The sequence below is a fragment of the Protopterus annectens genome, chromosome 8.part0 (assembly GCF_019279795.1).
Source record: "Protopterus annectens isolate FY-2018-M chromosome 8.part0, PAN1.0, whole genome shotgun sequence".
In the NCBI taxonomy this organism is placed as follows: Eukaryota; Metazoa; Chordata; order Ceratodontiformes; family Protopteridae; genus Protopterus; species Protopterus annectens.
The window spans coordinates 1,694,870,424-1,694,882,857 of NC_056741.1; the positions used below are offsets into that span (position 1 = coordinate 1,694,870,424).

The 12,434-nt window shown below is 35.0% G+C and overlaps 1 protein-coding gene and 1 pseudogene across 1 annotated transcript; both read right to left on the bottom strand.

Annotated features, from left to right (window-relative positions):
• Positions 1–4,524: 4,524 nt before the first annotated feature.
• On the bottom strand, positions 4,525–9,780 carry LOC122808542 (trace amine-associated receptor 4-like). The gene is made up of 2 exons (XM_044079496.1): positions 9,735–9,780; positions 4,525–5,552 (listed from the first exon to the last, which is right to left on the bottom strand). Exons 1-2 carry the CDS (start codon positions 9,778–9,780, stop codon positions 4,525–4,527), a joined length of 1,074 nt encoding a protein of 357 aa, XP_043935431.1.
• Positions 9,781–10,103: 323 nt separating this feature from the next.
• Positions 10,104–11,110, bottom strand: LOC122808543 (annotated as a pseudogene).
• Positions 11,111–12,434: the final 1,324 nt, after the last annotated feature.

Consider the following 12,434-nt stretch of genomic DNA (forward strand, 5'->3'; position numbering starts at 1 on the left):
TCGCCTTATGACAGAGGCTGTGAGACACTGCATTTGACCTTATCAATGTTGAAATCATAAACAAGGCTTATTACCACTTAATTGCTAACTATAAAACACCCTGTATTTTCCCTTCTAAGCACAGTAGCTACCATAACACCTTAGCTGAAATCCCCATTTAACACAATGCTTTCTATTTTCTATTGGGAGACTTCAACTCTCTATCAATATACTGGCTAACATTCACTGTCAATGTTTGGCATGCCAGATGCTTCTTTGACATTGTAAACACTAACTGTCTTTTAAAAATAGTTAACCATCCTACTAGGTGCCCCAGTTTGCTTGATCTAGTCCTCACAAATATGGCCATTTCTTGCACAGCTCCGTATGCATCATCCTACTTTGTTAAATCAGGTCATAAGTTAGTGACCTTCTCTTTAAAACTGGTGGTACTTCTGCTGTAAATAAATAAAAGAACTTCTTAAAAGGCAATCTTCTTCAGTTACTTGATGACCTAAATAAAGTCTGCTACAATGCTCATCTGCTGGATCCCATTGTTAAAGTTGCTATCTATGCCTCTGACTTTGACTCCCACTTAAATAGTTGTATTGATAAGACTGTCTTTATCTGCTCCAGCAATAATAAGAAATAAAAAAAAGTATGGTTGAATACCCTCATAAATATTTTTTATAACAAGAAAATCAAATGTCTTAATGCTTGTAAGAGGTTTTTTCTACCTACCTACCTTAGGTATGTACTTAAGCAAACTAGTAAAGAGCTTGATGGAAGCATTAGGAAGCTGAAACAAGTATTTACTTAATATAACCACTAACTAAAACTAAACAAAGCTGCTAATCTTTCTTTATCTATGTCAGGAAGTTATGAACTTACACCCAACAATGTTCAGAGTTGGTCCACAATAATACTGCAAACTCTGACCCAAAGAAAATAGTGTCCTAGTTAGTTTAATTTTAATCAATCCACAGTTATAACTATTTCACAGATTTCACAATCTCAGCCACCCTGTTTAATTTCTAAGGAACATGAATTATCAGCCCTCTCAAAACTAATACCTCATCAATAGGACCTGATAACATAACAGGTTACCTGATTATCAAAGCCAAATATGATCTATCTAGACCCTTACTTAACCTGTTTAATCTTAGCCTCTCCACTGGTCACATTACTGAAGCTTGAAAGCAACCATTTTAATGCATTCCACAAGAGCTACCCTGGTAACTGTAGGTTCACAGGTGCATAGGTCAGTACTAGTCTGTTAATCCAGAGGACCATTAGTAACCTAGTCCCAATACCCCAAATCATAGGTGCCCATTGTCATGTCAACTTATAATGAGTTAAGGCTCCCTTAAACGAGGGTATGAAGGGCCAAAAACAGGGTGTATTTACAATTGTCCATCCATTTGTCCAGGTTATGCTTAAAGAGGGTCAGTTACCTCATTTCCTTTACATCCAAACTATTCCATAAAAGTGGAAATCTCTCACATATATATCAATCTCACCATTCCTACTAATGTTTCAGTGAAAGTTAATGTCTCTTGAGTGGGTGTTGAGGGTGCTATTAGTTTTGCAGATGTGTAAAAGGTCATGCAGGTATGGATCATTTAAGGTTCTGTAAGCTAGTCATCTCTGTAGAGTCTGCAGGAAATAGAAAAGAGAGATAGCAATTTATGTCTGGGTGCATATACCAAGGAAGCAATGTCTTTGATTATCTTACTGAGAAAATGATGCAGTCCCTCACTCTGGCTCATGTGCTTAGACAGATATATACCTACAGGGCCATTATACTCTATTATGGGCCTAATAAGGGAAGAATAGAGGGGGGATGATAACTTGCATAGATCAGGAAAAAATAACCAAGTTATTTTATCTGGCAAGGTATTAAATAATATAGCAAGAACCCATGCCTGGGTGTGGGTAATGCGGGATTTACCCATGGTTGGCGTGGTTTGCCCGAGGGACCAAACAAAGACAACTGTGGGTAAATCCCACATTACCCACACCCAGAAGTGGGTTATTGCTATTATACTATGACATTATTTAAGAAAAGAAATAATTACTTTTCTTAAATAATGGCATTGTATAATGCCCCTTCCGCAGCTGGCTGGTATCCGTGGCAGTTCTGATGTACTGCGCATACCTACGCAGTACATCAGAGCTGTGGCCAAAAGCAATGGAGAAAGCAAGATCTCCATTGCTTTTTACTGTTTTGCTATTTTAAATGGGTTTAACATAGCGAGACAGCTTTAAAATAAGCAACGGAGATGTCCGTTGCTTATTATAAAGCTGCCTCGCTATGTTAAACCCATTTAACATAGCGAAACAGTAAAAAGCAATGGAGATCTTGCTTTCTCTGTTGCTTTTTTTTTTTTTTAACCTGTCCTGCTATGTTAAATGGGTTTACCATAGCGAGACAGCTTTAAAATAAGCAACGGAGATCTCCGTTGCTTATTTTAAAGCTGTCTCGCTATGTTAAACCCATTTAACATAGCGAGACAGGTTTAAAAAAAAAAAAAGCAACAGAGAAAGCAAGATCTCCGTTGCTTTTTACACTGTGTCGCTATGTTAAAGGAGTTTAACATAGCGAGACAGCTTTAAAAAAAGCAACGGAGATCTCTGTTGCTTTTTTTAAACCTGTGTCGCTATGTTAAACTCTTTTAACATAGCGAGACAGTGTTTTAAAAGAGACTTATACTAATGGAAAAAGTCCGGGTGACCGGACCTTTTTCCATTAGTATAAGTTGATTTACAACGTGCACGCTGGCCAATCAGTGTGCACGTTTTGGAATATTAATGGGGGGTCATGGTATAATATAGCAATAACCCACAGCTGGGTGTGGGTAATGCTGGATTTACCCACGGTTGGCGTGGTTTGGTCATGAGGGCGAAGCCTGAATGACCAAACAAAGCCAACCATGGGTAAATCCAGCATTACCCATATCCAGCCGTGGGTTATTGCTATTATACAATGGTGTTGGTTTGTGTTGTGTTATCTTTGTGTTATTGTTATTTAGGTTTTTGTTTGCTTTATTTTATATTCTTCCACTTTTTGAGAGATAAAATAGTCCACACTTTCAGTTTGTGTTTACTGTTTATTTGTGTTTTAGTCTTGTCTTAGTAAAATGGTTCTTATGCTGACTGTGAGATTCAGGGATATCTAGTAATTTAATTGAGGGAGGCATGCTAAGGGTTAGTATGAATGTGAGTTTCTGATTGATACGTTTTTAAGTGCAAGCAGAATTACTCTGTGTAATTATATATATATATATATATATATATATGTGTGTGTGTGTGTATATATATATATATATATATATATATATATATATATAAAATATCTAAATATATCTATATAAATATATACAGATATACATTACACACACACACACACACACACACACACACACACACACACACACACACACACACACACACATACATATATATTCAGTGCCAACATAATTGCAGAAAACACAAAATATTATCCCATTAAATAGGCCATAAATAACACAGAAAAAGAAATCTAAACCTAAAGATCACAAATGCAAGCAGTGCATTTACAATTGCAACCGTAATTCTACTTGCCTTAAAAATGCAAATAAATTAAATTATAAGCAACTATGACAAATTAACATGGGTGTTCTCCCCCACACACACACCTGAAACTTAGCTGACTAACTTTACAGCCTCACAATTGCAAAAACTGAAAAAAAAATCCAGAAAATGAAGTTATAGATAATCTTTAGCAAATTGATTATAATTTGACCAATGTTACCACTAAAAATCATCAAAAATTAAACAGACTACACTAAAATATGCTCCATAGATAGATAGATAGACAGATTGATAGATAGCATGGTTACAACTTAACAGACCAAGAATAGACAGTATTGATATATGATGTGTATTTTAGTAAACTTTAAAGCTAATTCACATTTACTTACATGTAATTATCATTAAATAAATACACTTTTCTAAACTTTCTTCTTCAACAAATGTGCATTATATTTCAAATGAATCATACTATCACTATTAAGGAGATTGTATTTTTTCACTCTCTCTCTCTCTCTCTCTCTCTATATATATATATATATATATATATATATATATATATATATTTATAGATATATAGAGAGATATATGGCACAGAGGGTAGCATTGTTGTCACACTGCAAGAGGTCTTCTGGTTTAATTCTCACCTGGGGTGCCTTCTGTTGGGAGTCTGTATCTCCTTCCTGTGTTCATGTGGCTTTTCTCTTGATGCTCTCGTTTCTGTTTGGACTGGGCATTTATGTTTATATATCTATATCTATGTATATATATATATATATATATATATATATATATATATATATGTGTGTGTGTGTGTGTGTGTGTGTGTGTGTGTGTGTGTGTGTGTGTGTGTGGAGATACAGATATAGATATAGATGCACACACAGGCATGCACACAATTTACAGGAATTAACTTATCATAAAAACTTAATCTTTATTATTATACCTTTAGAAGGAAGGTGACTATGATTAAGTTCACACGTTTTCTAGAAACAGTCGTATTGTAGAAGAGTTGGGACTAAATACTTTACCACTTACTATTACATGAAGTGATTTTCGAAACCAAGGATAAAAGAAACCATAAATTACAGGATTAAAGCCAGAATTGAAATAGGCAAGCCACACAGATGCATCAAGTAAATCTGATGGTACAGAATAATTCAGAAAAGTATCAGAAACACAAAAAACAACAGTAGGAAGCCAGCAGATAATAAATATTCCCATCACTATACTCAGAGTCTTTGCTGCTTTCCTTTCATTCTTACTTGAGATGTTGAGTTTGTTATTTCCTGCTCTACCATTATGGCTCATAAAAGCTTCAGCATGTCTCTTTGCTACAAAATAAATCTTAACATAAATGCAGATCATCACTGCAGATGGAGCAATGAATAATAAAATGCAATTAAACACAGTCCATATTTTATCAAATAATATTACACACAGACCAGTGCAATTGATTGATGCAATGTAATCAGCAGTTTCAACTAAATTTACTTGAGACAGAATAATCCCAAATGAAGTAAGTGCTGGAATTATCCAGCTTATTGCTACAAAGCACATCACTGTGGAGAAGGTAATTTTTGTGTAGTAACGTAAAGGATCACACACCGCATAGTATCTATCAATAGCTATAAAGCAGAGGTGAAACACTGAAGAGGTACAAAACATCAAATCAAAACTTGTATGGACCTTGCAGAATTCTCCCCCAAAATACCAGCAGGACTCAATAGATTTTATCATGCTATATGGCATAATAAGGAATCCAACTAGGAAATCAACAACAGCCAAAGAACATACTAGAACATTCGTAGGACAATGGAGTTGTTTGAAGTGGAAGATTGAAATAACAACCACTAAATTTCCACATATTGTAGTTAACATACAGCTTATCACACAAATGTACAGAGCAGTACGAGTGATTGTTGTTCTTGTAGTTTTTATACAGGAATCATTTAATGATGGAAAGCAGTATTCTGTATTCATGGAGGAAGATTTGCACTTTACTCAATTTTCTTGGAAATGGATCAGTGTGCTTTAAAGGAGCTCAGGTTGTATCACATTATTTTACAAGATTCTGAAATAGAAAAAAATAAATAAATACCATTTAAGAATGACAGAGAATGTCTACTTGCACCAGATAAGAAACTGTCCATGCACATTTCTTTACTTATGTTATAGAATAGTAGCTATGTTTTTCTATATTAGCACTTTTTGTTTACAAGGTAAAACAGTAGAGAAAAATGTACTGCAGATTTGTATACCAAACAAAATTGTTACTTCCAGTAGGACTGTGAGTGTCTTCCGAAGTTGAAACAAATCATAATAAGCCAGAGAGAGAAAAATCAGTAAAGATCTGTATGCAGTTTGTTTAGTTGTCATTATTCATGAAAATAGTTTGTGTTTTACAGATTATATATACAATACAGCTGTAGTGTTACATGGGTACAAGGAATAGACAGAAAATTATCATAAATGTGCAAAATTCAAAGTGGGCTAGTACGTAAACAGACAAATACAAAGCCTACCTCCTGAGTAATTTATTTCTGTCAGCTAAGATCTACATGTAATTTAGACACATGCAGGATATACAGTGGAAGTAGGTTCTCACACAGCTGCTCATGTGTGTTGCTATAATTCAGCTAATGATACGCACTTCCTGCTCTTCAGCATTCAAGTTGTTGGATGTAGGTAGCCAGTACTTTACTCTTTCACATTTGCACTGTGTTTGTTATTGTGAAGCTGTTGCATATTCCTTATGACTGCTAATAATTTCTGTCACTATTAGCAGCCCCCCCCCCCCCCCCACACTCAGGAAATGTATTTTCTGTTCACTTTTGATGGCCTAGTAATGCTGGTGTTTGATCTTTGGTCAATGTTATTCCAGTGTGTCTACAAATTATCTTACCTTCTGTAGCCATTAAAGGTATGTATCAGAATGACTGATGCATGTGTGACATTGTACTGCCACCATCAAAGCAGGACCCTATTGCAAAATACTGTTACAACTTGTGTGCCAGACTAGAGTCAAGCCCGACAGAGCTTCTTTCTCTGCCAACACCATTCCCTTGGCTCTGATTTCCTTAGATAATGTACAGGGACAGTGGGACTCTCATTTATCCATTCATGAATGCCACTAATTAGATGATGAAGCATTTGGCTGCCTTAAGAGAGTCATAGTTACTCCCACTGTTTACCCATGCTTTATTCAGTTTCTTCACTTTGACATTCAAAGCCCTGGGCAAAAATCACATCACGTCAACACTCGTCTTGAGCCTTTGCAATGTTTTCCCCCTTAACACTTCTATGTCAACTTCTAATTGCTGGACAATGAGGAATGTTGGTCAAGACTGGTGCCCTTCACAGCCAGGGAGATCCACAGGAATGGACCTGCAAGAGTCCAAATGCTATTATAATTTAACGGGTCTTCAAAATGACTATTAATGAGCAGTAGTCATACTGTTTGGTTTTTGAGTTTCTACTTTGTTGACTTAAATAGAGTCCTAGAGTGTTTTAGGATTTAGCATACTGTCATACAACTGTTATATTTCTGGTTATTATAGCTATATAATTTGTCTTCAAAATGTTTCCCTAATAAACCAAACCATGTTTTCTTTTTCCTTATTTGTTTTCTGTGTATTTATTTTGTGGACAAATGTCCCTTTAAATTGATCTTTTCCTGATTGTATATGCAGATATGCTGGTGGTGCAGCAGTTAGCATTACTGCCTCCCAGCAAGATGTGCTCTGGTTCAATTCTCGGCTGGAGTGCTTTCTATATGGAGTCTTCATGTACTCCTTGCAGTCGTGTGGTTTTCCACCTGGTGCTTCAGTTTCTTCCTACATCCCAAAGACATGCTGCAGGTAGAGTGGACACTCTTAATTGGCTCTAGGTGTGTGTGTGTGTGTGTGTGTGTGTGTGTGTGTGTGTGTGTGTGTGTGTGTGTGTGTGTGTGTGTGTGTGTGTGTGTGAGTATGTGTACCTTCTGTGGTAGGTTGGCTGCCAGGCTGGCAAATTGACATGGTAAAACTCCACTGCCAATCGTTTTGCAGACCGTTGTTCTGCTGTGGCGATCCATAATAGGGAAAAGCTGAAAGGAGAAGATATGCAGTTATGCTGATCATGTGAACTTTACACATGACTTCTGCTAAGTACTTAACATTTGCTTTCACATATGTGTATCACAACACATTTCTAACACCTTTAGAGGTGAAACTGCATTTTGCGTATTGAATAAATCTCAATTTTATAAAGGGATTATTTGCTGATGATTTTTTTTTCAACTTTAACTTTTTATTTCACTTGTGCACTTTTGAGGAGAGTTGGATTATATGTATGTATGTGTGTGTGTGTGTGTGTGTGTGTGTGCGTGTGTGTGTGTGTGTGTGTGTGTGTACATATCTATACCTATCTATATATCTATATCTATATATCTATCTGTATATGTATATATGGGTCTACATCACATGACTGAACTTTTAAATGTTCGAATTACGCATGGCCGAGACCATAAGATCGAACATTCAAAAGTTCAAACATGTTAAAAAAAAATGAACTAAACATTCCCAACATATCAGCTCCAAGATCACACTACATCTTGGAAAAGGTAAAACTTCCTGTTCCGTGCTGTATGGAGATTTCCATTCAGACCATTTGAACTTTTAAAAGTTCAATCATATGGTCTCAGCCATATGAAATTAGAGCTTTTAAGAGTTTGATCATCTGTAGGAGACCCATATCTATCTATCTAGCTATCTATCTATCTATCTATGTATATATGGGTTCACTACTAAATATCGAAATTCCACAATCCCGAGACTCTGAAAACAGAGGACCAGAATCTCAAGATTGTGGAATCTCAAATTACAAATTACAAACAAAAAAACAAGTAAAACAAAAAAAAATAACTATACTAATGTTTATGCAGGTGGGCTTTGCACCCCCCACACTCCCAGCAACTTAAATACACCAATTCCGAAATCACACTACAGTGGAATGAACGGCAAAGTTCCTGTTCCACACTGTATGGCAATCTCCATTCACTATTTTTGAGATTCCACAATCTCGAGATTCTGGTTGTCAGGGATTTTGGAATTTCGGTATTATGTAGTGAACCTATATATATATATACACACACATATATATATATATATATATATATATATATATATATATATTTATATATATATATATATATATATATATATATATGTGTGTGTGTGTGTGTGTGTGTATATATATATATATATATATATATATATATATATATATGTGTGTGTGTGTGTATATATATATATATATATATATATATATATATATATAAATATCTAAATATATCTATATAAATATATACAGATATACATTACACACACACACACACACACACACACACACACACACACACACACACACACACACACATACATATATATTCAGTGCCAACATAATTGCAGAAAACACAAAATATTATCCCATTAAATAGGCCATAAATAACACAGAAAAAGAAATCTAAACCTAAAGATCACAAATGCAAGCAGTGCATTTACAATTGCAACCATAATTCTACTTGCCTTAAAAATGCAAATAAATTAAATTATAAGCAACTATGAGAAATTAACATGGGTGTTCTCCCCCACACACACACACACCTGAAACTTAACTGACTAACTTTACAGCCTCACAATTGCAAAAACTGAAAAAAAAATCCAGAAAATGAAGTTATAGATGATCTTTAGCAAATTGATTATAATTTGACCAACGTTACCACTAAAAATCATCAAAAATTAAACAGACTACACTAAAATATGCTCCATAGATAGATAGATAGACAGATTGATAGATAGCATGGTTACAACTTAACAGACCAAGAATAGACAGTATTGATATATGATGTGTATTTTAGTAAACTTTAAAGCTAATTCACATTTACTTACATGTAATTATCATTAAATAAATACACTCTTCTAAACTTTCTTCTTCAACAAATGTGCATTATATTTCAAATGAATCATACTATCACTATTAAGGAGATTGTATTTTTTCTCTCTCTCTCTCTCTCTCTCTCTATATATATATATATATATATATATATATATATATATATATATGTATAGATATATAGAGAGATATATGGCACAGAGGGTAGCATTGTTGTCACACTGCAAGAGGTCTTCTGGTTTAATTCTCACCTGGGGTGCCTTCTGTTGGGAGTCTGTATCTCCTTCCTGTGTTCATGTGGCTTTTCTCTTGATGCTCTCGTTTCTGTTGCGTTCTAAAGCCATGCAGTGGGTGGACTGGGCATTTATGTTTATATATCTATATCTATGTATATATCTATATATATATATATATATATATATATATATATATATATATATATATATATGTGTGTGTGTGTGTGTGTGTGTGTGTGTGTGTGTGTGTGTGTGTGTGTGTGGAGATACAGATATAGATATAGATGCACACACAGGCATGCACACAATTTACAGGAATTAACTTATCATAAAAACTTAATCTTTATTATTATTCCTTGAGAAGGAAGAAATCTATGATTAAGTTCACATTTTTTCTAGAAAAAGACGTATTGTAGAAGAGTTGGGACTGAATACTTTACCACTTACTATTACATGAAGTGATTTTCGAAACCAAGGATAAAAGAAACCATAAATTACAGGATTAAAGCCAGAATTGAAATATGCAAGCCACACAGATGCATCAAGTAAATCTGATGGTACAGAATAATTCAGAAAAGTATCAGAAACACAAAAAACAACAGTAGGAAGCCAGCAGATAATAAATATTCCCATCACTATACTCAGAGTCTTTGCTGCTTTCCTTTCATTCTTACTTGAGATGTTGAGTTTGTTATTTCCTGCTCTACCATTATGGCTCATAAAAGCTTCAGCATGTCTCTTTGCTACAAAATAAATCTTAACATAAATGCAGATCATCACTGCAGATGGAGCAATGAATAATAAAATGCAATTAAACACAGTCCATATTTTATCAAATAATATTACACACAGACCAGTGCAATTGATTGATGCAATGTAATCAGCAGTTTCAACTAAATTTACTTGAGACAGAATAATCCCAAATGAAGTAAGTGCTGGAATTATCCAGCTTATTGCTACAAAGCACATCACTGTGGAGAAGGTAATTTTGTGTAGTAACGTAAAGGATCACACACCGCATAGTATCTATCAATAGCTATAAAGCAGAGGTGAAACACTGAAGAGGTACAAAACATCAAATCAAAACTTGTATGGACCTTGCAGAATTCTCCCCCAAAATACCAGCAGGACTCAATAGATTTTATCATGCTATATGGCATAATAAGGAATCCAACTAGGAAATCAACAACAGCCAAAGAACATACTAGAACATTCAGAGGACAATGGAGTTGTTTGAAGTGGAAGATTGAAATAACAACCACTAAATTTCCACATATTGTAGTTAACATACAGCTTATCACACAAATGTACAGAGCAGTACGAGTGATTGTTGTTCTTGTAGTTTTTATACAGGAATCATTTAATGATGGAAAGCAGTATTCTGTATTCATGGAGGAAGATTTGCACTTTACTCAATTTTCTTGGAAATGGATCAGTGTGCTTTAAAGGAGCTCAGGTTGTATCACATTATTTTACAAGATTCTGAAATAGAAAAAAATAAATAAATACCATTTAAGAATGACAGAGAATGTCTACTTGCACCAGATAAGAAACTGTCCATGCACATTTCTTTATTTATGTTATAGAATAGTAGCTATGTTTTTCTATATTAGCATTTTTTGTTTACAAGGTAAAACAGTAGAGAAAAATGTACTGCAGATTTGTATACCAAACAAAATTGTTACTTCCAGTAGGACTGTGAGTGTCTTCCGAAGTTGAAACAAATCATAATAAGCCAGAGAGAGAAAAATCAGTAAAGATCTGTATGCAGTTTGTTTAGTTGTCATTATTCATGAAAATAGTTTGTGTTTTACAGATTATATATACAATACAGCTGTAGTGTTACATGGGTACAAGGAATAGACAGAAAATTATCATAAATGTGCAAAATTCAAAGTGGGCTAGTACGTAAACAGACAAATACAAAGCCTACCTCCTGAGTAATTTATTTCTGTCAGCTAAGATCTACATGTAATTTAGACACATGCAGGATATACAGTGGAAGTAGGTTCTCACACAGCTGCTCATGTGTGTTGCTATAATTCAGCTAATGATACGCACTTCCTGCTCTTCAGCATTCAAGTTGTTGGATGTAGGTAGCCAGTACTTTACTCTTTCACATTTGCACTGTGTTTGTTATTGTGAAGCTGTTGCATATTCCTTATGACTGCTAATAATTTGTGTCACTATTAGCAGCCCCCCCCCCCCCCCCACACTCAGGAAATGTATTTTCTGTTCACTTTTGATGGCCTAGTAATGCTGGTGTTTGATCTTTGGTCAATGTTATTCCAGTGTGTCTACAAATTATCTTACCTTCTGTAGCCATTAAAGGTATGTATCAGAATGACTGATGCATGTGTGATATTGTACTGCCACCATCAAAGCAGGACCCTATTGCAAAATACTGTTACAACTTGTGTGCCAGACTAGAGTCAAGCCCGACAGAGCTTCTTTCTCTGCCAACACCATTCCCTTGGCTCTGATTTCCTTAGATAATGTACAGGGACAGTGGGACTCTCATTTATCCATTCATGAATGCCACTAATTAGATGATGAAGCATTTGGCTGCCTTAAGAGAGTCATAGTTACTCCCACTGTTTACCCATGCTTTATTCAGTTTCTTCACTTTGACATTCAAAGCCCTGGGCAAAAATCACATCACGTCAACACTCGTCTTGAGCCTTTGCAATGTTTTCCCCCTTAACACTTCTATGT